At 48.9% G+C, this 27042-nt stretch overlaps 1 protein-coding gene across 1 annotated transcript; it reads left to right on the forward strand.

Moving 5' to 3' along the window:
* Positions 1–1034: 1034 nt before the first annotated feature.
* Positions 1035–25981, forward strand: ACAP3 (ArfGAP with coiled-coil, ankyrin repeat and PH domains 3). The gene is made up of 25 exons (XM_036404791.1): positions 1035–1053; positions 4780–4828; positions 7024–7081; positions 8765–8884; positions 9801–9854; positions 10129–10187; positions 10698–10881; positions 11925–11969; positions 12715–12810; positions 13292–13366; positions 13825–13836; positions 14178–14290; positions 14783–14834; positions 15370–15470; positions 16103–16214; positions 17138–17346; positions 17646–17715; positions 17807–17901; positions 18650–18864; positions 19916–20020; positions 20534–20626; positions 21226–21446; positions 21829–21938; positions 22535–22645; positions 23018–25981. Exons 1-25 carry the CDS (start codon positions 1035–1037, stop codon positions 23163–23165), a joined length of 2526 nt encoding a protein of 841 aa, XP_036260684.1. The 3' UTR covers positions 23166–25981.
* The last annotated feature ends 1061 nt before the right edge of the window (positions 25982–27042 follow it).

The raw sequence follows: 27042 nt of genomic DNA on the forward strand, positions 1-27042 counted from the left end.
TTCCTCCATTAAGAAATTGCTGTGAGGGGAAAAAAAAACCCTTTTATCCCAAGGACAGGGACATTTTAATGATGAGGCAAATCCCCTCCACACTCCTCAGCTCACAAAAGGAGCAGCAAATGAATTATTCTTTATAAAGCTTAACATGAACCTCAGGCAAGGTGGTAAAACAATCCAATTTTAAATTTTTTTAGTGACTTAAATATGAGTGGCTTTAAAATTATTTTTACAAGCTGTTTTTCCTTGGGTATTTCCCACTTATTCCAAATTTTGGGGTGAAGCAGCAATTTCCAGAAGGGGAGATGGAGGGAATGGAGATGTCAGGGAAGGGAAGGGAAGCAGCAGGGGGCACAGAGCTGGAGATTGGAGAATTTAACAATTCCTGGCTGCTCAGGGCGGTTGAAAGGACAGGTAGAGAGAATCTCATTGCTGCAGCAGTGCCAGCAGATCAGATCCCTGTGGAATTAGCACAACTCCTGCTATAAATAGATTTATCTGGGCCAGAGCAAAGCTCAGCTGCTTTTGCCCAGAGTCACCTCCAAACAAAGCAGCTCCTGGGGGCTCTTCTGGGGTCTAAAGGAGATTTTTGGGGATGGTCCCAGTGAGGGGGCAGAGATTGCACTGAACCTGCCTCTCCTTTTGTGGCAGCCAAGCTACCAGGAAAAACCCTTTGCCAAAAAAGCTCCTTGCCAAAAAACCTTTCCCAAAATCTCCTTGGTAAAAAACCATTACCAAAAAATAATGGATAATGGGAAATGGGAAATGGGAAAAGGGAATGAGATAATGGGAAATGGAAATGAGATAATGGACAATTGGAAATTGGATAATGGGAAATGGAAATGGGATAATGGGAGATTGGATGATGGGAAATGGGAAATGGGAGATGGAAATGGGATAATGGGAAATGGGGTAATGGACAGTGGGAAATGGGATAATGGGATAATGGACAATGTGAGATGGGATAATAGGAAATGAAAATGGGCTAATGGACAATGGGAAATGGGAAATATAAATGGGATAATGGAAATGGGCTAATGGACAGTGGGCAGTGGGGTAAGGGGATAATTGGAAGCCAGGCCCAGCCTTGGCAGGGATCGGGGAGTGCCACAGAGCAGAACTGTGGGGAGGGAACAGAGCCCCAGTGAGGGCTCACAGGGAGCTGCTGTGGTGGCTGCCACAAGGGAGGGCATTGTCCCCCTGCCCAGGCAGCTCCAGGCCACGGGGAAAGGGGAAAACAAGAGAAAAGGGGGAAAAGAGAAAAAGGAGAGCACAGGGAGAGGCAGCAGGAAAAGAGGGAAAAGAAAATAGGAAAAAGAAGAGCAAAGGGGGAAAAGAACAAAGATGGAGAGGCAGTGGGAAAAGAGGAAAAGAAGAGAAAAGAGGAAGAGAAGAGGGAGAGGCAGCTGAGCTGGAGCAGCTCATGCAGCATTTCCAGCAGAGCCGCTGCAATCTGGGTCAGGCTCAGTCTGGAGCTGCCTCGTCAGCACAGCAGGGCTGGACTAAATCCGTCTGTCCATCCATCCGTCCATCCCTGGGTGCCCAGAGAGCTGCCCACACCCCCAGGGTGGCACCGGGGGCACCGAGGGCACGGCACGGCCAGCAGGGATGGGGTGGGATGGGATGGGATGGGATGGGATGGGATGGGATGGGATGGGATGGGATGGGATGGGATGGGACAGGGGTAAAAGGGGGATAAATGGGATGAGGATGGAGTAAAAGGGTTAAATGAAATGAGGATGGGGTAAAAGGGAATAAATGGCATGGGGACAGGGGGAAAATGGGATAAATTTTATGGGGGCAGGGATAGAAGGGGGTAAATGACAGCGGGACAGGGGATCTGAGCTTTCTCAGGAGCTTGGCACGGATGGTGAGAGGAGGGAGCAGGATGGGAATCCCAGATTTCCACTCCAGGATCTCAATTCCCCGTTTCTTTTCTCTTCAAACTCCCAGGGTTATCCCGAATTTCCCCTCCTTACCCTCACACACCTGTGGCTGTGCCCTGGGCTCTCCCAGGAGGAAAAATCCCTGGAATTCAGCAGGGCCTGGTCGGGATGGGCTGCCATGGATACTGTCACCATGGAGCTGTTGTCATGGTGACACTGCCATGGATGGGAGGAAAGGAACGAGGAAAGGGAAAGGATTCCCCTCCCAGTTCCTGCGGGAAGGGATCTTTGGGAATTTCTCACTCAGTGAGGATATAAAATTTAGACTTTATTCCCTCTAAATTCCTTCTGGAAGGCTTTTATTTTTTAGGAATTCCTCACCCACTGGGGTTTATTCCCCTCTGAATTCCTCCTGGAAGGGATTTTTAGGAATTCCTCACCCACTGGGGTTTATTCCCCCTGAATTCAATCCGGAATTTTTATTTTTTTTAGGAATTTCTCACTCAGTGGAGTTTATTCCCCTCTGAATTCATTCCGGAAAGGGTTTTTTAGGAATTCCTTACTCAGGTGTTGACATCACCAAATCTCTGCTCTGTGACACTCCTGATTTATGATCCATCCAAAAGGGGAGAGATTTGGCAGCTGGGAACAGCTGGGAACAGCTGGAACAGCTCAGGGGAGCTCCAAACCCCTCCTTTCCAGATAGGAGAGGCTTTTGTGCAGATTTTAGGGTGGGAGAGGCAGAGATCAGCGGGAGCTGGAGCTGGCAGAGGTGCAGGAAGAGGGAGGGAAGCTTCTGGAAGCATTCCTGCTCCTGCTGCAGGGATCTCTGCTCTGGGAGCTGGCGGGGATCCCACTGGGATGAGCTCACTTGGACCTGGAGCTGCTCTGGGGCAGCTGGGGAAGGGGAGATCTCCGGGATGATTTTTAGATGGTGGCTGAGAGAGGCTTTATGTATCATTTTTGGTCTAATTTTCTAAATTTTGGCATAATTTTTTATATAATTTTCTATTTTCCTGCACAATTTTTGGCCTAATTTTCTATTTTTCAGCATAATTTTCTGCCTAATTTTCATAATAATTTTCTGGCCTAATTTTCTTTATAATTTTCTTCAAAATTTCCTGCATGATTTTTGGCCCAATTTTCTATGTAATTTTCTATTTTTCTGAGTAATTTTCTGCCTAATTTTCATTATAAATTTTGGCCTAATTTTCTATATAATTTTCTATTTTTCTGCGTAACTTTTTGCCTAACATTCGATTTCTCGGCATAATTTTCTGCCTAATTTTCATCATAATTTCCCTGCATCATTTTTTGGCCTAATTTTCTATATAATTTTCTATTTTTCTGCATAATTTTCTGCCTAATTTTCTTCATAGTTTCCTGCATAAATTTTTGCCTAATTTTGTATTTTTTAACCTAATTTCCTGCATCATTTTTTGCCTAATTTTCTATTTTTTGGCACAATTTCCCGTGGATCCCTTTCCCAGTGATCCTTTCCCTGGATCCCTTTAGGATGCAGCTGATCCTGGCTGGAACTGCAGCCATAACGAACTCACAGCTCATTATCTCTGGGGCTATAAAACCATTCCTGGCGGGATTTTTGCCACATTTTGGATGATTTTTGCCATTTCTGAGCCAACCCAAATGCACAGAGGGCTGCGGGGATCTCTGAGGGAGCTCAGCCTCGTCTGGCAGCGGGAAGGGCTTGGGGGGAGGCCAGGGATTGTTTTGCAAAAAGAAAAAGGAAAAAATCCTGGCAGGGCTTCAGCAGGAAGGGAGAGCAGCAGGAAGCGCTCGGGGCACGGGGCCAGGACAGGCTCAGGCTGGGACAGAGCTCCATTCACAGCTTTTTGGGGTGAAAAGAGCCAGTTCTGGCACAGAGCTCCATTCACAGCTTTTTGGGGTGAAAGGAGCCAGTTCTGGCACAGAGCTCCATTCACAGCTTTTTGGGGTGAAAGGAGCCAGTTCTGGCACAGAGCTCCATTCACAGCTTTTTGGGGTGAAAAGAGCCAGTTCTGGCACAGAGCTCCATTCACAGCTTTTTGGGGTGAAAGGAGCCAGTTCTGGCACAGAGCTCCATTCACAGCTTTTTGGGGTGAAAAGAGCCAGTTCTTGGCCAGCCCTGGGGACAGAGCTTGATTCTAATTATTCAAATGTTCATTTTGGGGTGAAAAGATTCACTTCTTGGCTGGGCTGAGCATGGCTGGGGTTTGTTCAGGAGGCACAGATGGGATGGGACGGGATCCATGGGATGGGATCCATGGGATGGGATCCATGGGATGGGAATGGATTCTCATTCCCAGATTCCTCCAGGATGGAGCAGAATTGGGACAGAGCTTGATTCAAATCATTTTTGGGTGAAAAGATTCGGTTCTTGGCTGAGTTGGGTTCCTGCAGCTGGGAGAGGCTGAGAGGCCCTGGGATTTGCTCAGGAGGCACAAATGGGATGGGAATGGGAATGGGGATGGAATGGGAATGGGAAGGGATGGGACTGGATGGGAATAGGGATGGGATGGGATTTATAGGATGGGATGGGAGTGGAAATGGGGATGGGATGGGATTTCCAGGATAGAATGGGAATGGTGAGGAGCAGAGGTGGATTCCCACTCCCAGATTCCTCGGGCTGGTGCTGAGGTGGCGTTTCCTCCTCCCTGAGGAGTCATCCCGGGTCCCCAGGCTGCTTGTGTAACTCTGCCTCTCATCCCTGACACGCCGGAGCAGTGGGAGGATGGAAACTGGGGAGTGGAGCTGGCACAGCCTCAGCTCGTCAGCAGTGAAACTGGGATTCCTCAAGGGAAGCAGGATCTGTGGGATCTGCAGTTCCTTCAGTCAGCAGGAAAAGGACGTTTTAAACCCCAAAAGTCCAATGTTCTGGAATTGCATCAATGAGCAGGAAAAGAACATTTTAACCCCCAAAAATCCAGTGCTGTGGAATTGAACCAGTGAGAAGGAAATTTATATTTTTAACCCCCAAAAATCCAGTGCTGTGGAATTGTATCAGTGAGAAGGAAAAGGACATTTTAAACCCCAAAACCCCAGGGATGGACTTGGGCATGGTGTGCCCTTGAAGGGTGGGAAATCAGGGGTTGATCAGGCCCTGAGACGCAGAAAGAAAAATCCCTGAGCAGCAGAGCCAGTTGTGTGGGAGGATTTGGGATTGAATTTGGGATCTTTTTGCTTTCTACTTGCAGCTTCTCTCCCCAAGAGCTTCCTTAGGGTATAAAAGTACCTGAAAAATGCTGGATAAATGTCATTTTCTTTGCTTCCTGGATCTCCTTTACAACCAAATAAATCCCTGGGATCTCTGCCCTTGCATTCAAACTCTTTGGAACCTTTTCCATCAAGCCCATACCAAATAAAAAGCTCCATTTTTTTGCACCTTGTGTTCCCCAGCCCCAAAAACATCTCCCTCCTCCACAGAGCCCAAATTTATCCATGGGCTGGGATAAAAATAGGCAGTAAATTATAGATGAATAAATCATAGAATAGATGAATAAAGATGAACATAAATGAATAAATGATAGAATTATATTAAATTACAGACAGGAAATCTGCTGCCTGGATTGCAGATTCCACAATGGCTGCTCCTGCTTCCCTGGAAAGAAAATGATTCCCAGGAAATCCAGCTCTTCCCTCTTTTCCAGCTGCTTTTTGTGCCCAGCTATCAGCAGCACGAGGAAACCGAGTGGAAAAATTGAATCTGGCAGCAGATGCATGAAGGCACACGAGCCCCAAACCCAGGCACCAAAAATAGCTGAGAGAGAGGGAAAAAAAACCTGAAAAGAGCCTTTTTAACGATTCCTTTTCTTTCCAAAGCTTTGCCCCCGGGCACAGCCACGCTGCTGTTTGTGTGTGGGAGACAGAGCAGTGTGGGAGAGCTGCTGTTTCTTTATTTTATATTTCTTTGGTTTGTTATTTCATGGAAAAACTCCCTTTTTGTTGTTGTTTTTTGGCTGCGTTTTCCATGTTTTCCAAGGGCTGGTGGTGGCCAGAGCCCTGGGCACTGAGCTCCAGCCTGGATTTCATTTTCCAGGGGGTTTGGAGGGCGTTTAGGAAGGACAAAAAGGGGCAACCCAGCATTTTTTTACTGGAGAATATTCCTGGGATGAAGACACCCAGAGCCTGAGACACAAATCCTGATGGTTCCTGCAGGAATTGTGAGGATTGAGGGTGTCCTGTCCTTTTCCTGAGAGCAGGACCAGTTCATGTCCTTCCAAATCCCATCCCTGGAGCTGGCACATGCTCAGGGTTGGGATTTTTCCAACTTTGTGTGGAATATTTCACGAACCAACCTTTTAAATCCTGATCCCACAAACCTGTGAAGCTCCCTGACTAAAATTAGGATTTCAAGCCCTTGGTGGTGTGAGGTTTGACCACATTCCCAGGTGTGTGGTTAAAGAAATCGCCCTCTGAGTGCTCTGCCAGGGAACACCCTCAGCTCTGCAGGGTTTGCTGCCCTCTGCCCTCCCAGAAATCATTCCAGGAGCACATTCCTGAGTCTGGGAATGCCTCCTGCAAGTGGCTGATGTCATGTTTGCCTCGGAGAGGGAGGCCTGGTGACCTTTGCAGCTGGGCTGCGACAGCTCCTCGCTGTCACATCTGCCCGCTGACGTGGAAAAGGAGCAGACCCCAAAATCCTGGAGTGGATTTATCCCTATCCAAGCACAGCCCCACGTGTGTGGAGGAGCTTTTCGGTGTTCAGAGGCCCAAGGGCTGCTCTGTGTGGGTCTCAGGGGTGGTTCCTGAGGTTTAAAGGTCATAATTCAGCACTTCAGACAGCCTGGAATGGGATTTGGTGGTGCTGGAATGAGGAATTTGTGCCTGGTGGGGCTGGATGGAACAATGCTTATCCCTGTGTCAATTAGCACTGCTGCTAATTAACAGAACAATGCCACTAAATGAATTTGCTGGGGGTGTCTTCCCAGCCCTGGAATCATCTGGATCATCTCCATCTCTTTTCCCAGCCCTGGACTTGATTCCTGAGGGATTCAGCCCCGCCATCCCAGTGGGAATAGCGAGTCCCTCAGCCCCTCTGATCCTCCCTCACCCCTTCCTGGCCTCCCACCCAATCACCAAAGCCGCCAGTTAACGATTCCTTGCTGCTAATTAACGATCCCTCCTTGCTGCTGTGTCGCAGGGCAACCATCGATGAGGTGGAAACGGACGTGGTGGAGATCGAGGCCAAGCTGGACAAGGTGAGGGCAGTTCATGGCCTGAGGGGGCTGGTGGAGCCCCTGCTCAGGAATGGGGTCCCTCCAGGTGTTCCCTAAAATCTGAGCCCTTTTCCAGCTCATAAATTGATGTTTAGCACCTCAGGCTTGTCCCCAGGGCTCCTCTGAGCTGGGACAGGAGCTCCAGGCAGTCTGTCCCTTCCTGGGTTGGAATTTTGGAATTTTACCCCTGTCATTTCCTGGGCTGGGATTTTATCCCTGCTTTTCCTGGGCTAGGATTTTCCATGTCGTTTCCTGGGCAGGATTTTATCCCTGTCCTGGGGTGGGATTTGTATACCTGTCCTAACCTGGGCTGGGTTTTTTTCCCTGTCCTTTCCTGCCTGGGATTTTAACCCTATCTTGGAATGGGATTTTCCCCCTGTCCTTTCCTGCCTGGGATTTTAACCCTATCTTGGAATGGGATTTTCCCCCTGTCCTTTCCTGGGCTGGGATTTTACCCCTGTCCTGGGGTGGGATTTTCCCCCTATCCCAGGATGAGATTTTATCCCTGTCCTATCCTGGGATGGGATTTTGTCCCTGTCCCTGTCCTGGGCTGGGATTTTACCCAGGGTGTGGGACAAAGCCAGGCTGGTTCAAACCTGGTGCTGAGCCATGTCCGTGTCCCTGTGCTTGTGTCCCTGTGTGTGTCCCCGTGTCCCCGTCCCCATGTCCCTGTGTGTGTTCCCATGTCCCTGTGTGTGTCCCCATGTCCCTGTGTGTGTTCCCATGTCCCTGTGTGTGTCCCCATGTCCCCGTGTCCCTGTGTGTGTTCCCATGTCCCTGTGTGTGTCCCCGTGTCCCCGTGTCCCCATGTCCCTGTCCCTCTCCCCATGTCCCTGTGTGTGTCCCCATGTCCCTGTGTCCCTGTCCCCGTGTCCCTGTGTGTGTCCCCATGTCCCTGTCCCCGTGTCCCTGTGTGTGTTCCCATGTCCCTGTGTGTGTTCCCATGTCCCTGTCCCTGTCCCCATGTCCCTGTGTGTATCCCCATGTCCCTGTCCCTGTGTCCCCGTGTCCCTGTGTGTGTCCCCATGTCCGTGTCCCCGTGTCCCTGTCCCTGTCCCCATGTCCCTGTGTCCCCATGTCCCTGTGTGTGTCCCCATGTCCCTGTGTGTGTTCCCATGTCCCTGTGTGTGTCCCCGTGTCCCCGTGTCCCCATGTCCCTGTCCCTCTCCCCATGTCCCTGTGTGTGTCCCCATGTCCCTGTGTCCCTGTCCCCGTGTCCCTGTGTGTGTCCCCATGTCCCTGTCCCCGTGTCCCTGTGTGTGTTCCCATGTCCCTGTGTGTGTTCCCATGTCCCTGTCCCTGTCCCCATGTCCCTGTGTGTATCCCCATGTCCCTGTCCCTGTGTCCCCGTGTCCCTGTGTGTGTCCCCATGTCCCTGTCCCTGTCCCCGTGTCCCTGTGTGTGTCCCCATGTCCCCGTGTCCGTGTCCCCATGTCCCTGTGTGTGTCCCCATGTCCCCGTGTCCCTGTGTGTGTTCCCATGTCCCTGTCCCTGTCCCCATGTCCCTGTGTGTGTCCCCATGTCCCCGTGTCCGTGTTCCCATGTCCCTGTGTGTGTCCCCGTGTCCCCGTGTCCCTGTCCCTGTCCCCATGTCCCTGTGTGTGTCCCCATGTCCCTGTGTGTATCCCCATGTCCCTGTCCCTGTGTCCCTGCGTGTGTCCCCAGCTGGTGAAGCTGTGCAGTGGCATGCTGGAGGCTGGCAAGGTTTACATCACCACCAACAAACATTTCGTCAGCGGCGTCAGGGACCTGTCCCAGCAGTGCAGGAAGGACCAGATGATCTCGGTGAGCCCGGGCGGCTGGGGCTGCTCCAGTTCCTGATCGGGGGCATGGGGGATGCTCAAATCTCTGCTGCTGGGAATGGATCACAAATCCAAGCCCCTCACGCTGCTTAAGCAGCCGCTGAAAATGAGATTTGGTGGGAAATCAGAGCGAGCGAGATCCACTCAAAATGAGATTTGTGTTTGGAGGGATGCAGAGAGTCTGATAACACCAGGGTGGAAGGTCACAGTGAGATCCATTTAAAATGGGATTTGGAGGGAGGTCAGGTGAGATCCATTTAAAAGGAGATTGGGTGAAAGGTAAGGCTGAGATTCACTCAAGATGAACTCTGGAGGGAGATCAGAGTGAGATCCACTCAAGCCGAGCTCTGCAGGCTGTGCAATGTGGGTCAGTGAGCAGCAGGGACTGGGAGGTGAGCAGCCCACACAGAGCTGCACACGTGGAGCTCAGCTCTGCACTGCCAGGAAAGGCTCCAAGGGCTCAAAACTGTCCCTGGCAAGGAGCAGGGGCTCCTCAGAGCCTTCCTGAGCCTCCCCTCAGCTCTGGCAATGAGGGGCAACTGCTTCTCTTCACTGCCAGCTCCCCTTATTTTATTTTTATTTTTATTTTTAAATTTTTAAATTTTTATTTTATTTTCTTTATTTTCTTTATTTTATTTTTTATCATATTTTATTTCATTTATTGTATTTTATTTTATTGTATTATATTGTATTGTATTTTACGGGATTATTTTATGGGATTTTATCCCTGTCTTCCTGGGCTGGGATTTTATCCCTGTCCCTGTATTTTTTTGTATTTTATGGGATTATTTTATGGGATTTTATCCCTGTCCTTTCCTGGGATGGGTTTTCCCCCTGTTCCTGTATTGTATTTTATTATATTTTTATTATTGTATTTAATTTTATTTCATTTTTTTCAGGAGTGCCTGGATAAATTTGGGGACAGCCTGCAGGAAATGATCAATTACCACATGGTAAGGAGCTGCCTCCTCCTGTCCCCTTGGGTGCTGGTGGCATTGCTGATGTCCCCTGTGTTTGCCACAAACAGAGGTCCTGCAAGGGTGACAAAAAAAGGAAGAGAATTCACCAAAATCTTGCACTCCAGAATTTTTTTTCCTTCCTTTTGGAAGCAGAGGGAGGACACACAGAGCCCTGAGGAGGATTTTGGCTGGTAAAAACCTTTTGGGGGCAGATTTTTTCCCCCTTTTTCAAAATAATTGATATTTTTTCCCCTTTTCTCTCTTCCAGATCCTGTTTGACCAGGCCCAGAGGTCGGTCCGGCAGCAGCTGCACAATTTTGTCAAAGAGTGAGTGTTTATTTACTGTTTGTCCTTCCCCTTGGATTTTCAGCTCCCTGAGCTTCCCATTCCACCTGTCCTGGGAGTGCAGGGGGCAGAACCAGAACCTCCCTGCAGGGCTGATCCTGCAGGATGAACATCCCAAAATCTGCAGGGCTGATCCTCCAGGCCAAACCCGTCCCAAAGTTCAGATCCCTGCAGGCCAAACCCATCCCAAAATCCATGTGCAGGGCTGATCCTGCAGGATAAACACCTCAAAGTTCAGATCCCAATAATATAAAATAAACCCAAAAATAACCATAAAATAACCCCAAAAATAGTAATAAAAATAAAAATTAAAAAAAATATAATTCCCAACTCTCTAAAGAAAGACTTGACTGAAGCTGGAATGGACACGCTGGGCTGAGCTGGGATCCTGCTCAGGATCCTGAGGTTTGGTGTGGCCACAGCCTCACTTGTCCCCTTTCCACGTTTTATTCTCCCCTTCCAACCCTGATTTCTGCCCGTGCGTGGCCCCAGTGACGTGAGGAAGTTCAAGGAGACCAAGAAGCAGTTTGACAAGGTGCGGGAGGACATGGAGATCTCGCTGGTGAAGAACGCGCAGGCGCCGCGGCACAAACCGCACGAGGTGGAGGAGGCCACGGGCACCCTGAGCATCACCAGGAAATGCTTCAGGCACCTGGCCCTGGACTACGTGCTGCAGGTGGGGGCACTTTGCTCTCTGCAACCTCGGGGTTTAAATGTTCTGTTCTTCAGGTTTGGTGTGCGGCTCTGGGTTCACATCAGGGCATGGTGAGCAGGGAGACAAAACAATTCCTGCTCCAGCTGGGGACCAAGGACAAATGATCCAAATCTCAGCCCAGGAGCACAAACCCCATGGGCTGGAGGGAGAAAAACAAGGATGGGACTGCATGGGCTAAAGCTGGAATGGGACAATTCACTCCAAAATGCAAATGGACTAAAACTTATAATTTTGTGACCCATCATCCATTTTTTGGGACTATTTTGGTTCATCTTGGGTTCATTTTGGGACCATTTTGGTTCATCTTGGGTGCAACCCTGGCTGGGCTCTTGTGCTGCCCAAGGTGGATCCATTGAGGAGAAACTTTTCATAAATCATTTCAATAGATTATATAAAATTTATAATTATATAGATAAATTATATAAAAGTTATATAGAAATTATCTATTTCAATCTATTGTTTTCTATTAGATATTATATATTTATGTAGAGATTACATTTAAATATACAATAATACATTCTATATCTATATATAGTAATTTTTATATTAATATATTATGTATGTTTATATATAAATATAAAATATATATTTAATGTATTTATATACGCTATATATAGGATTTATTATATATTATATATTTATATGGCAATTGTATATAAAAAATAATATATTGTATATCTATATCTAATGTGTTTTATATCTATTACATATATACATATATATAAATTAATTATATAAATTATCATAACATCCTTTCAATAAATTATTTGATCTCAGTAAGAGAAAAGAATAAAAGTTTCCCCTGCAGTGATTTTAACCAGGTGAGAAAGGTGCATTTATTGCACCTTTTAATCCTACCTGGAGCTCACCAAAACCCACCTTAGAGGCACTTTGCACTGGAATTATTCAGGAATAATTTGGGATTGATTTTCCAGTGGGTTTGGAGGTTCCCAGGCTGGGTTTGCTGCTGGTGCTGAGAGGAATATTTTGATTTTTTTCCCCAGATCAACGTGCTGCAGGCCAAGAAGAAATTCGAGATCCTGGACGCGGTAAGAGCTGCAGGAGAGGAGCCCTGGCTGCTCCTCAGGGAGAAAATCCAATTTTGGGGATTTTCAGGTGCTGCTTTCCCTTCTTTGTGCCCACAGCAGAGTGCAAGGAAGGAGAAAAGGGATAAATTGCTTGGGGGAAGTAAAAAACGAAGAATTAAGAAAGAAAAATTAAAGAAAGTAAAAATAAATTATTTGGGAGGGGGAAAGGGTTTAGGGATTTTTGCTCTGCCCCAGGAAATGCTGATTTGTGCCCACAGTGAGGTGGAAGGAAGGAGAAAAGGGATAAATTGCTTTGGGAAAAAAGAAAGAGTTAAAACCTAATTTTTCTGTGGGGAAAAAAGGATGAGGGTTTTTCACCCTTGCCCTGATGCAGCTGTTGTTTCTCTCCCCAGATGTTGTACAAAAAAAGGTCTCAAACCAAATCTTCAATTTCATTCTAAACTTCAACTTTACCAAAATTCCAGGATTCCCAGTCCCAATATTTATCTAGAGATTATATTTAAATATGTAAATAATATATTATATATCTATATAAAAGATATTTTATATTAATACTCTATATTCTATATTCCTTTATAAAGTATATAGAAATGAATAAATAATAATATGAAATATAGATACAGTAATATATTTTATATTGTGTATTCATTTATAAATGATACATACATATACCAATGTGCGATACAGCTGTATTGGTGTGCGTTCTATCGATGTGTCAATAGCAGACCTGTTGTTCTCTCCCCAGATGCTGTCCTTCATGCACGCCCAGTTCACCTTTTTCCAGCAGGGTTACAGCCTCCTGCACGAGCTCGACCCCTACATGAAGAAATTGGCCACCGAGGTGAGGGGGGCTGGGCTCTGCTGCACCCGACGGGTTTGGGGCTCCCCTTTCGTGCCCCCGCAGCCAGCAGGGAATGCCCGGGGGCTGCAGGAGCGGGGCCCACCCACACCCGGCATTTGCCCTCCTTTGTGCCCCTTTTCCCTCCTTTCCCCTTTCTTGACCCTTTCTCTCTCCTTTCTCTCTCCTTTCCCCGCTCCTTTTTGCCTCCTTTTCCCCCTCTTTTCCCCCTCCTTTTTCCCTCTTCCTTGCCTCCTTTTTGCCCCTTTTTTTTGCCTTTTTCTTGCCTCTTTTCCCCTCCTTTTTCTCTCCTTTCCCCCCTCCTTTTTGGCATTTTCTTGCCTCCTTTTCCCCTCCTTTCCCCCCCCTTTTTTCCATTTTTCCCCCTTTTCCCCCTTTTTGGTGCTTTGGGCCCAGGATATCTCTGTCCTCACCCCCCATCCCCTCCATCTCCATCCTGATTTTCCCCTGTTGGTTTTCCCAGCTGGACCAGCTGGTGATCGACTCAGCCGTGGAGAAGAGGGAGATGGAGCACAAGCACGCCCTGATCCAGCAGAGGGTGAGCCCCAGATTCTTGAGTTTCCTGGAAATTCTGGATTTTCCTGACTTTTCTGGATGTCCCTCGTGGCTGTTGGGCAGCTCCAGATGCCTCAAATTCAGGATTTTCCTGATTTTTCTGATTTTTGTGGATATCCCTGAGAGCCTTGTGGCTGCCTCAAATTCAGGATTTTCCTGATTTTCCTGCCTTTTTCTTTTTTCAAATTTAAATTTAAATCCGACATTTAATTCGATTCAAGTCAAAATTAAAAAAATAAAAAGGCAGAATTTAAATAGAATAAATTTCTTTTTACTCTCACAATAGAATCTGAGGCATCTCAGATTTTCCACCCTTGGCAATGATTCCCAGCCTGAAGGTTGGGAATGAATAATGAATCACTGTTAATAATAATAAATTAAATTAATTAATTTATTTTTCTTTCCCTCCTCTTCTCCCTGCGTTGCTGCCTGGCCCTGCAGACCCTCCTGCAGGTGAGTTCCCACCTGGATCTTCACCCTGATCCCAGAAATCCTGTGCAAAACTTTGGGATTTTGGCAAATTTGTCCCTTTTTCATAGTTTATTAAAGTATCTCCACCCTGATCCCAGAGATCCTCTCAGAGTCACAAACCCTGTCCCAAACTTTGGGATTTTGGCAGATTTGTGCCTTTTCCTGTTCTATTAATCCATCTCCACGCTGATCCCATGGATTCTGTCAGAATCCTGTCCCAAACTTTGGCGTTTTGGCAGATTTCTCCCTTTTTCCTGTTTATTAACCCCTCTCCGCCCTGCTCCCCTGGGTCCTGTCATTCTGAGTCCCTTCCCTCTCCCCAGGATTTCTCCTACGACGACTCCAAGGTGGAATTCAACGTGGATGCCCCCAACGGGGTGGTGATGGAGGGGTACCTGTTCAAGAGAGCCAGCAACGCCTTCAAAACCTGGAACAGGCGAGAAATTATTCCAAATAACTTCTCCAATTAATTGAAACATTAATTTTAACAATTAAATAAATATTTGTATTTATATTTATATAATTAATTAAATTAAATATACTTAATATAATTAATTAATTATAAATATATTAATATTAATAATTAACATTATTCCAATTAGCTTATATAATTCAGATTTCACCTGATCTTGGGGCTGAGGCTCTGCACTCTTCCCTGCCTTACCCAACCCCTTCAAAATACTCTAATTCCAAACCCTTTTGGAAAGGAAACTCCTCAATCTTACAGGATTAATTTATTTTTTAAAATTAATTAATTTTTTTTCCATGCAAATAAAGGCAATTTCTGTGCATTAACAGTCCATTAAAGCATTTAATTAATTATTTAATTTATTTGTTTTATTTACCTGATTTATTTCAAAGCCTAATGAAAATTGGAATTTTTAATGGGGAGGTGCTGATGTCTGTCCGTGTGTCTGTCCCCCCTCAGGAGGTGGTTCTCCATCCAGAACAGCCAGCTGGTCTACCAGAAGAAGCTAAAGGTCAGTGAAGCTGCCCCAGGTGACAGCAGGGGATGAACCAAGTGCTTAATTAATTGATTAATTATTTAGTCAGTTCATTAACAAATTGCTTGGCTGGGGAGGAGTGGGGTGGGAGGAGCAGGGATTTGGGACAGCAAGGCCATGAGTGTGCTCCAGGAAAAAGGCAGCAAAGATTTATTAAATAATATTTATTAAGTAATTCTGTATTAAATAATTATTCATTACATTATTATTTATTAAATATTTTTATTTATGAAATAATTACTTATTAAGTAATTATTTTGGGGGGTTGGGGCAGGAGTTTGGGGGGTTTGAGGCAGGAGAGAGTTTGGAAGATTTGGGAAGAATTTTGGAGGTTTTGGGAAGAAGGAAGTTTGGAGGTTTTGGGAAGGAATTTGCAGGGTTTGGGCAGGAGGGACTTTGGAAGTTTTGGGAAGGAATTTGGAGGATTTGGGAAAGAGTTTGAAGGGTCTGGGCAGTTGTGCCCCAGCCCCAGGGAGCCCCCAAGCCCCTCCAGGCCCCGCTGTGTCCCCAGGACGTGCTGACCGTGGTGGTGGAGGACCTGAGGCTCTGCACGGTCAAACCCTGCGAGGACATCGAGAGGAGGTTCTGCTTCGAGGTCGTGTCCCCCACCAAGTGAGTTTGGGGCTCCCCAAGGATCCCTGGGTTGGACTGGGAGCACCTCTGGCTGCCCAACCTTGTGGGGGTCATTTTCACCTGGAAACTTTGGGCTGGGAAAAAGCTCCAATCTTGTGGGGTTAATTCTTGCCTAGAAGGTTTGGGGTGGGAGCAGCCCCAACCTTATGGGGTAAATTTTGGTTGGAAAGTTTGGAGTGGGAATGGTTTTGGCTGTCCAACTTTCTGGGGTTAATTTTTGCCTGAAGGGGTAGAAGAGGGAACACCCCAAGTTTGTGGGGGTTAATTTTTACCTGGAAGCTTCGGAGTGGGAACAGCCCAACCTTGTGGGGTAAATTTTTACCTGGAAGCTTCGGAGTGGGAACAGCCCAACCTTGTGGGGTAAATTTTTACCTGGAAGCTTCGGAGTGGGAACAGCTCAACCTTAGGTGGTAAATTTTTGCCTGGAGGATTTGGGATGGGATCACCCCAACCTTACGGGGTAAATTTTTGCCTGGAGGATTTGGGATGGGAACACCCCAACCTTACGGGGTAAATTTTTGCCGCACCGCAATTCTGGTGCGGAGGATGAGGAGGACCAGCCTCACCCCAAGCCCTGGCGGTGTTTTTGGCTCTCCCCACCCCGTTCCCAGGAGCTGCATGCTGCAGGCTGACTCGGAGAAGCTGCGCCAGGCCTGGATCCAGGCTGTGCAAGCCAGCATCGCCTCCGCCTACCGCGAGAGCCCCGACTGCTTCTACATCGAGGTGAGCCCTGCGAACCCCAGCTCCTGCTGCCTTGGGAGGGCTGAGCTACAACAGGGGCTGGACAGAGATAAAAGGCAGGGATTTATTAAAAGGATCTAATATAGAACAATATATTGAAAAATAGATAATTTTTATCTAATTTATTTATCTAATTTATCTATCTAATTTTTAAATCTATTTTTATCTAATTTAATTTATTTATTTATTTTTATCTATTTTTAATGTAATTTTAAATATGATTTATTTATATATTTATAAATTTTATATCATTTAATGAAATGATTTATTAAAAGGATCTCCTCAATGGATCCACCTTGGGCAGCACAACAGCCCAGCCAGGGCTGCACCCAAGATGAACCAAAATGGTCCCAAAATATTCAGCCACTCATGGGGTCTCTCACTTTTACAAGTTCTGCTCCATCTGCATCTTGGAGTGAATTGTCCCATTCCAGCTTTAGCCCCTGCAGTCCCATCCTTGTTTTTCTCTCTCCAGCCCACGCTGTTTGTGCTCCTGGGCTGAGATTTGGATCATTTGTCCTTGGTCCCCAGCTGGAGCAGGAATTGTTTTGTCTCCCTGCTCTGTGCACAGAGCTCACCATCCCATAATATGAAGCTCAGAGCCACTTTAGAGCCACTCCAAGGCATCAAACTAAGCTGAGTTTGCTCTTCTCCAGGTGTGCTGGAGGTGTTAATCTCCTGATTTTTTGGAGGTGTTAATCTCCTAATTTATAGCTTTTCCCTGCAGAGGCCAGACAGAACAGTCAGAGATTTTTAAAACACCTCTCAGTTGCCCCATCTCTAAATCAAAAAAAAATTTAATCCAACACGAAGGTATCATCCTCCTCCTTTAGAGCCACTCCAAACCAAGCCGAGTTTGCTCTCCCCCAGGTGTTCATCTCCTGATCTTTTGCTTTTCCCTGCAGAGGCTGGACAGAACAGCCTCCCCCTCCACCAGCAGCATCGACTCGGCCACGGATTCGCGGGAGCGGGGCGGGAAGGGGGAGCCGATCCTGCAGAGGGTGCAGAGCATCCCTGGGAACGAGCAGTGCTGTGACTGCGGGCAGCCGGATCCCCGCTGGGCCAGCATCAACCTGGGCATCCTGCTCTGCATTGAGTGCTCCGGCATCCACAGGTGCTGCTGGGATCCGGGGAAATCGTGGGGGAGGTGGGCTGGGATGGAGGGCAGGATCCTGGAGAAAATCCCAGAGAAATGGGCTGGGATGGAGGGCAAGATTCCTGGGGAAAATCACAGGGGAAAATGGCAGGGATGGAGGGCAGGATCCCAGGGAAAAATGGCCCGGGATGGGGTGCAGGAATCCAGGAAAAGTGGTGGAGCCGGAATTGCAGAGACATAATTCAGAGCTCGTTAGGGAAATGGTGGGCTTGTGGGATGGTAATAATTTCTGGATTTTCTCCCTCTTGCCTGAACAGGAGCCTGGGTGTTCACTGCTCCAAGGTCCGATCCCTCACGCTGGATTCCTGGGAGCCAGAGCTGCTGAAAGTGAGTGCTGGATTTTTCCAGGGAGAAACACTGGAAAAGGGGAGAATTCCTCCTCTGAACCTTTAATTCCCTCCCTGAATTTCACTTCCAGCTGATGTGTGAGCTGGGCAACAGCACCATGAACCAGATTTACGAGGCGCAGTGCGAGGAGCTGGGGCTGAAGAAACCAACAGCAGGGAGCTCCAGGTGAGCCCAAAATCTGTGGAAAAGGCAGGTTCAGGGAAAACCTGAACTTCAAAACTCATTTTGAAATTTCAGAAATAGGAATTTTAGACCTCAGGTGGACAAAACACCCCAGAGCAGCAGCTCCATCCCCTCATGGCTGCTTTGGGCAAACCCAGTTCCCTCAGAGATCTGCAAATGCAAAACTCATTTTGAAATTTGAGAAACTGGAATTTTAGAACTCAGGTGGACAAAACACCCCAGAGCAGCAGCTCCATTTTCTCATTGCTGCTTGCCAGTTGTCTCTGGAAAGGCAAGTCCAGAGACCTCAAAATGCCTCATTTTAAAGTTGGAGAAGTAGGAATTTTAACCTCAAGTGGACAAAACACCCCAGAGCAGCAGCTCCATCCCCTCATGACTGCTTTGGGCAAACCCATTTCCCTCAGAGGGCTGCAAATGCCTCATTTTAAAGTCCTGGAAATAAAAATATTAGGCTTCAGATGGACCAAAAAACCCCAGTGCAGCAGCTGCTCCATCCCCTCATGCGTTTTCCCAAATCCCCTAAATTGCCATTTCTGTGCTGCCCTTCCTCAGGCAGGACAAGGAGGCCTGGATCAAGGTGAAGTACATGGAGAAGTTCCTGAAGGAGCTGTTGGGCTGCAAACGCCAAACTCATTTTTGAGTTCAAGAAACAGAAATTTTAGGCTTCAGGTGGACAAAACACTTATGTCCAAATCCCCTAAATTGCTGTTTCTGTGCTGCCCCCCCTCAGGCAGGACAAGGAGGCCTGGATCAAGGTGAAGTACGTGGAGAAGAAGTTCCTGAAGAAGCTGCTGGGCGGGGAGGCGCTGGCCGAGGCCGAGCCCAAGCGGCGCCGCTGGTGCGTCAAGAAGTGCCAGAGGCACAGCAGCGGCTCCCGGGCGCCCGCGGCGCGCAGGAAATACCGGCAGGAACCGGGGAGCGCCTGCCCCGCCATGCTGGCCTCAGGTGGGGAACCATGGGGGAACTGCTCATCAAACACGGGGGACATTCAGGAAATACCGGCAGGAACTGGGGAACCATGAGGGAACTGCTCATCAAACACGGGGGACATGCAGGAAATACCGGCAGGAACTGGGGAACCATGAGGGAACTGCTCATCAAACACGGGGGACATGCAGGAAATACCAGCAGGAACCGGGGAACCATGAGGGAACTGCTCATCAAACACGGGGGACATGCAGGAAATACCGGCAGGAACTGGGGAACCATGGGGGAACTGCTCATCAAACACGGGGGACATGCAGGAAATACCGGCAGGAACCGGGGAACCATGGGGGAACTGCTCATCAAACACGGGGGACATGCAGGAAATACCGGCAGGAACCGGGGAACCATGAGGGAACTGCTCATCAAACCTTGGGGACATGCAGGAAATACCAGCAGGAACTGGGGAACCATGAGGGAACTGCTCATCAAACATGGGGGACATGCAGGAAATACCGGCAGGAACTGGGGAACCATGAGGGAACTGCTCATCAAACACGGGGGACATGCAGGAAATACCGGCAGGAACTGGGGAAAAGTAATTTATTAATAAAATGATTACATATATGTATATATGAAATTTAGTGAAAAAATAAATTCATGAAAGTGATACCTTGTAAAGGCTGACCTAGATCTCACTACTGTTTGTGTGTATATATATATATAAAATACATATAAACTGTATCTTATATACATACTGATATGTATATAAACTACTGATTAATATACATATATAAACTAATATGTATATAATTTATCACTATTTATATATAAGCTACACAAGGGTAGCTGATAAATGATATGACATTAAAGCACTTGGTGCAAAATTACTTTGTTAAGAAATTTGTGATATTTTGGGCTCTTAGGAGGGTTCTGGCTGTTCTGGGATGACTCTGGCCAGAGCCTTGTTCCGTTTTGGGCCATGTGCCCACAGCTGTGGCTCTGGGTGTGCAGCCCCAGCTGGGAACGCTCTCCCTGCTGGCCATTAATTCTGAATTTCCCTGGGAAGCAGCAGCCACCCTGGAGAGGAAATTCCGCCGGGATTCTCTGTTCTGCCCCGACGAGCTGGACTCCCTCTTCTCCTACTTCGACACCGGCGCCGGCTCCGGCCCTCGCAGTAAGTGCTCTACAACAGATCTTTATTTTTATTTTTAATGGATTTTGGTTTTACCTCTGCAAGCGAGGCTGTGCCTAGGAAGGGCTCTGGCTGCTCAGAGGCAGCTTTAAAAGGTTAAAAATCTGTGACATTTTGGGTTCTTAGGAAGGTTCTGGCTGCTCTGGGATGAGTTTGGTCAGAATTTTATGGCATTTTGGGTTCTTAGGAAGGTTCTGCTTGCTCTCAGAACTCTGGGATCACTTTGGTCAGAAATTTCTGGTATTTTGGATTCTTACAAAGGTTCTTATGAAGCCCCTCCCTTCCCTCCCAGTTCTGCCAGGGTTGAGTTGAGGGGTTGGGTCAATGGTCTTGATGGATTTCTGTGGATGAATTCTGTGGATGGGTGCGGTGATTGCTGTGGATGGGTGCTGTGGATTCTCTGACGCTTTCTCCTGGAGGAGGAGCAGCCCAGGCAGGCCTGGCTGTGGGCTGGGTGTTCAGGTGGCCGTGGTTTGTGTCCTGTTGGCCCCGCAGGTCTGAGCAGTGACAGTGGCCTGGGCGGGAGCACGGACGGCAGCGGCGACGCGCTCGTGTTCGGCTCCGTGGTGGACAGCGTCACCGAGGAAGGTGGGTGGCACACGGGGGGTGGCACTTGGAAGGGCTGAGGGCATTATCCAGAACCTTCTCGGGTGGAGCTTTTGACAGAGTCAAGGCTGAGGGGTTTTGAGGAGTTGATTGGGAAAACAGAACTTTTCTATCGAACCTGAGTCCTGCTGGAGGGCAGGGTTAGAAGGGGTTTTGGGGAAGGAGCTTGGGGGTTTTGGGGAGGGAGTTCTTCCTTGTGAGCATGGGGAGGGGCTGGGGTGGGTTTCCCAGAGAAGCTGCCCCATCCCTGGAAGTGCTCAAGGGCAGGTTGGAGCACCCTGGGATAATACAATGAATTTTGGGAACCCTTCCAACCCACTGCAGGGTTCTCTATTTTCTCCTGGAATTTCCCCCAGATAAAGGCAGAACTCCACAAGCAATGCCAGGCCCAGCTTCCCTTAGACAGCGTGGGTGACCACATGGCATGGGGACCATCCAAAATGCAGTGAGATGCTTTGGGCTGACTTTTCCCCCTTTGCTCTCCCTTTCCTCTCCCTTTGCTCTCCCCTTTCCACCCCTCTTCTTTTCCCTTTTCTCCCCGTTTTCCCCCTGTTTTTCCCCTTCCCCTCTCGTCCCAGCAGAGTGTGAGGTGTCGGATGACTCCAGCGGGGAGGCGGAGCTGGAGCAGGAGGTGTCGGACCTGGAGGAGGTTCGGGAGGTGCCGGCGGGGCTGGTTCTGTCCCGGGCCGCCCGGAGCCGGAACCTGCCCCTGCTGGCCGCTGCCCTGGCCCACGGCGCCGATGTCAACTGGGCCAACGAGGAGGACGAGGGCAAAACCCCCCTGATGCAGGCTGTCAGTGGGGTGAGGGTCCCCGGGGGCTGGGGATGTGGGGTGCGACAAGGGCAGAACCCCCCGATGCAGGCTGTCAGCGGCGTGAGGGGACGTGGGGAGGGGGACTGGAGCATGGGAGCTGTCCAGTTTGGGTGAAATGGAGTGGGAATTCCCTCTGGGAATTGTCCGGTCTGGTGTGGGAATTCCCTTTGGGAATTGGGTCTGGGTGAACTGAGGTGGAAATTCCTTCTTTGGAGCTCAAGCATTGTCCCGTCTGTGTGAATTGATTGGAAATTCTTTGGGAATTGTCCAGTCTGGCTGAATTGATGTGGGAATTCCCTTTGGGAATTGTCCAATCTGGCTGAACTGAGTGGAAATTCCCATTTTTCCCCCCATTTTCCCCTGTTTCCAGGGCTCCCTGCTGGCCTGTGAGTTCTTGCTGCAGAACGGGGCCGATGTGAACCAGAGGGACGCGCGGGGCCGGGCGCCGCTACACCACGCCACCTACCTGGGGCACACCGGGTGAGTGCCCCCCTTCCACCCATCCACCCACCCATCCATCCATCCATCCACCCACCCATCCACCCATCCACCCACCCATCCACCCATCCATCCCTGCCACCTACCTGGGGCACACCGGGTGAGTGCCACCCACCCTTCCACCCATCCATCCACCCACCCATCCACACCGGGTGAGTGCCCCCCATCCCTGCTTCCTGCAGGGAATTCCCACCTGGAGAGTGCAAAACCTCAGGATCTGGGGGAATCCAGCTGGAAAATGCGGATTTTGGGGCGTTGGCAGCAGCTCGGGGCTGGCACGGGGCGGGGTGAGGTGGGAGATTGGGGTGGGAGCTTTTCCCTGGGGAGGGGCTGGGATGGAATTCCCAGGGAATTTGTGACTGGGATGGAATTCCCTGAGGATTTCAGGCTGCCCCATCCCTGGAAGTGCCCAAGGGCAGGTTGGAGCACCTGGGATAAGGATGATGAGCTGGAATTCTGTGCCTCTGGAATTCCTTTCCTGAAGCCCCCTGTCCCTCAGGCAGATGTGCCTGTTCCTGAAGCGTGGGGCTGGGATTTGGCAATTTGGGAATTCAGGAATTGTTTCATTCCCTCCCCAGGCAGGTGTGCCTGTTCCTGAAGCGCGGGGCCACCCAGGACACCCCGGACGGGGACGGGCAGGACCCGCTGAGCATCGCGGTGAGCGCGGCCAACGCCGACATCGTCACCCTGTGAGTGCCACCGGGAGGGCTGGGGAATACTGGGAAACATTGGGGAATGCCGGGAGACACTGGGAAATACTGGGAAACACTGGGAAATACTGGGAGACACTGCCCGGAGACCAGGAAACGCTGGAAAACACTGGGAGGCATTGGGAGACATGGGGAACTACTGGGAAACACTGCCTGGGGACTGGGCAACACTGGGAAGTACTGGGAACACCAGGAACCGCTGCCTGGGGACTGGGAGAGACTGGGAAACATTGGGGAATAGTGGGAACACCAGGAACTGCTGCCTGGGAGCAGGGAAACGCTGGGAAACGCTGGGAAACGCCGAGAACCAGCAGGGGCAGGAATAACGAAGCCTCCCTGCCGTCCCCGCAGGCTGCGGCTGGCGCGGATGAACGAGGAGATGCGGGAGGCAGAGGGGCCCCTGGGGCAGCCCGGGCAGTACCCCAGCAACAGCCCCACGGAGCTGCAGTACAGGAAATGCATCCAGGAGTTCATCAGCCTCAACATCGATGAGTGTTAGGGACAGCCCGGTGCCCGCGGCCGGCCCGGAGCCGGGCGGGTCCCCGTCAGCCCCACCCTTGGATATTCGGTGTTTTCCCTGCTGGTTGGTCCGGTTGTGATGCCTGCACACCCCGAGGGCTGAGCTGCCCTCAGGGGGTTTTACCTTGTGGGCTTTGAGTTCTCATGCTTGACTACTGGATGGTTGATTTTTTTAATTTTTTTTTTTGAGGGTTTTTCTTTGGAGTAGGAACCTCCCCAGGGTATGACCACAGATTGTGGGATTGTGGCCCGTGGGATGGAGTGTGTGGGAAGTGTGGGAGATGAGCTTAGAGGTTAAAAAAACAGCAACAACAACAACAACAAAAAAAAAAAAAAAAAAAAAAGGAAAAAAAATTCAAAAAGAGAAGCAAAGGAAAAACCTTCTGTGACCAGGAGAGAGCCACCAACACCAGGAGCAGACACAGCTGTGCCTGAAGAACTGGCTTGGAATTCTGGCAGGGATGGTGGCGTGGAGCCTGCTCTGCCCAGGGAGGGCCCCGAGGTGCCCTCCAGGCTGGATTTGGGGCAGGGATGCTCCGGAGGCCCAGCAGGATCGGGATTGGGATCGGGATTCAGGATCTCCAGCTCCTCACCTGTCGCTGCTCTCAGGACTGAACCAGCCACACTCCCCTCGACTGCTGCCCTGGCTGCTGGGCTGCCCAAAGCCATCGCTGCCCTGCTCCCATCCCACTGCAATTCCCAGGAGGATTCCCATCCTGCAGCATTCCTGGAAGGATTCCCATCCTGCAGGATTCCCAGCAGGGTTCCAGCCCCACTGGAATTCCCAGAAGCAGCAGCACTGATCCCTGTCGCTGGCGATGGGCTCGGGGCAGGGAGGGGAACCAGCACCAGCTGCTCGGTGCAATTTCACAGAATCCCAGATCCCATTACCCAGATCCCATTGTCCCAGATCCCCAGGCTGGAAGTCAAGTTCAAGCCCATCAAGCCCACCCCAAGCCCCAGCAGCCCAAGCAAACCACATCCAATCTTCTTCTAATCCCACCCAGGGATGGAGCCTTTGCCCTCCCTGTTCCCTGCAGGTCTCCATGGGGGACAATTCCACCTGCAGGAATCCCCTCCGTGCTCCCGCCTCGTGCTGGAGCATCTCAGCAGCTTTGGAGCTCCCCAGCTCTGAGAAGCTGCAGAATTTTTGTGGTTTTCTCCTTTTTTTTCCTCTCTCAGCTGCAGTGAGGGAGCGTGGCTCTCCTTGGAGCGCTTTGCTGCTGTCTCACCCTGTCCTGGGAGGGTTTATGGAGCTCAGGGGGCTCTGGAATCCTGGATGGAGCTTGGAGACTTTGCCGATGTCCCCAGCTGCAGTTGGCACCAGGATTTGGGGGCAGGATTTGGGGGCAGGATCCGTCTGGATTTTGGATCCCAGTCCTGGCTGCTCCTGGCCCAGTTAGGATGGGGCTGGGAGCTGATCCTGCTCCCGGATCCGCCCTGGGCTCCAGCCTGGCTCCCGCAGGACGCCCCAGATCCCTGCTCTGACCCCGGCCTGGGGCTGGCCCATCCCGCAGGGAATTCCCTCCCCAGCCCCATCCTGGGGCAGCTCCTGGTGCTGATTCCCCCTCGGGCCGTGCAAATCCCTCAGGGTCCTTCCAAGCTCTGGAGAGAAAAGAGAATTTTCACTTTTGAGAGTGGAGGAGAATTTTCTTCATTTGAGAAAAAATAATTTCTTCATTCTTGAGAGTGGAAGAGAGTTTTCACCATTTGAGAGCAAAGGAGAATTTTCACATTTAAGAAAAAAGGAGAATTTCACATTTGAGAGTGGAGAGTTTTAACCATTTGAGAGTGGAGGAGAATTCTCACATTTGAGAGTTGAAAATTTTCACCACTTGAGAGCAAAGAGAATTTTCACCATTTGAGAAAAAGGAGAATTTCTTCATTCTTGAGAGTGGAAGAGAATTTTCATATTTGAGAGTGAAGAATTTTCACATTTGAGAAAAAAGGAGAATTTCTTCACTCTTGAGAGCAAAGGAGAATTTCCACCATTTTTCACCACTTTTCGAATTTCACACTCTGCTCTGCTTGTGGATTTCAGCATGGCCATAATTTGAATTATTTGAATTTTTTAACCTGTACAGCAACTCCAAACTGATTTTCAACCCCCCCCCTGCTTTTCCCAGCTTTTTTAGGAGGAGTTCAAAACCCGACTGATCCTTTTGAGAACTGAGGAGAAACCACAGCTTCCATTTTTTGGGTCATTTTATTTCACTTTTTCTGGGAATTCTGGCCACCAATCCTGGCCAGGCTGCACCCTGGAAGCTCAGACTCACTGCTGAAGTACATGAAGTTGGAAAAAAATGTAAATATCGATGCAAAAAGCAGCATCTTGCAAGACAATGGATTTATTTAACATTGTATTGGTACTTTAAATATTTAGATTCAATGTATAAAAGCAACTTGGTGCACTTTTCCTACCTGACAGTATTTTGGGGGGTTTTATGTTCTTTTGTTATGGGTTTTGTGCTGTCTTTTTTAATCAGTGGAATTGTTTAAGTATTTAATTTATTCTTATTATTGATGTGCCCAGAGGACTAGTGCAATTTTTATTCAATACAGTTGGTCTGTATTTAATGTCAGGATTTTTTCCGTAGCGTTTTTAGGGAATATTTTTCCAAAATTGCCTTTTTTTTTTTTTTCCCTCACCCTAATTTTCCTCTCTTCCCCCCCCTTTTCCCTTTGTGTTTCCATCACGGATTCAAAACCTCAAAATTTGAGATAAACCCAACACCCTGCAGTCCCCAAACCAGAACTTTCTCCAGGAAAAACACGTTAAGGATGCACTTCTCCCTATTTCCTGTGTTTCTTGGATGTTTTATTTCTCCTGGGGGCGTTTCTGGGGGGTGTGGGCTTCAAATTTCGGAGGGGAGAGTGGGGAAGGCACGCAGAAAATTCAATTTTCAAATTGAAATTTGAGCATTTTCAGGCTCTGAGTGGGATGAAAAAATGAACGTTTTGTTGTTTTTCCTGCCTGAAATGCAGCTGGATTTGTGTTGTACCATCCTGGTTGGAAGAATTGATGCCCTAAATTGGATTTTTTTCTATTTTTTTTCTCATTTTATCTTTTATTTTTCCAAGGGGGTGTGAGTGTTTTCTCTTGGATTTAACCACATTTAACAGGAGGAATTTAAAAGTGAAAACCCCTCAGCCACCAGGATCCTCCATCCTTGGGATTTTTTGGGATATGGGGGAATTTTTCTCTCTTTATTTGACCCAAGTGCCTGGACTTGGATCCAGTCTGGGCTTGGATCTCTGATTCCAGCTGGGATTTTCAATATTCCAGGGTTTTTTCAGGTTATTCCAGCCTTGCTGCCTCTGAGCTGCGAAATTTCTTGGAGTATTTTAAAGGAAAAAATAATTTTAAAAAAGGGATTGGAAGATTTGATGCCTTTAACCAAAAATCCAGGTGTGAGAAGCTGAGCTGGGCCAGGCATCAAATGGAATTATTTGTTGGAAAATACCTCTGAGATCATCAAATTAATTAATTAATAATCGTTAATTAATCATCCTGCGTCTTCCAGGAGAGAACTGGAGGGAGGATTTTGGGATTGAGAGATCAGGAACATCAAAAATATCAGGAAATATCAAAATCAGGATCAGGAACGGCAAAAACTTTGTGATTTGTGCAAGAAAAACCCAGGAGCTGCACAGGGAAGGCACAGGGGTTGGGGTTAGGCCGGAGGGGTTGGGGTTAGGCCGGGCCGGAGGGGTTGGGGTTAGGCCGGAGGGGTTGGGGTTGGGCCGGAGGGGTTGGGGTTAGGCCAGGCCGGAGGGGTTGGGGTTAGGCCGGAGGGGTTGGGCCAGGCCAGAGGCGTTGGGGTTAGGCCAGGCCGGAGGGGTTGGGGTTAGGCCAG

This window comes from Molothrus ater, chromosome 23, assembly GCF_012460135.2.
Source record: "Molothrus ater isolate BHLD 08-10-18 breed brown headed cowbird chromosome 23, BPBGC_Mater_1.1, whole genome shotgun sequence".
Lineage (NCBI taxonomy): Eukaryota > Metazoa > Chordata > Aves > Passeriformes > Icteridae > Molothrus > Molothrus ater.

Excerpts from the sequence above, each read along its gene's own strand:
- ACAP3 (XM_036404791.1), top strand. Across the intron at positions 4,829-7,023 it reads AGTGCTGTGGAATTGAACCA|GGCAACCATCGATGAGGTGG; the intron begins GTGAGAAGGAAA and ends GCTGTGTCGCAG. Across the intron at positions 17,902-18,649 it reads CCAACAGCAGGGAGCTCCAG|GCAGGACAAGGAGGCCTGGA; the intron begins GTGAGCCCAAAA and ends GCCCCCCCTCAG.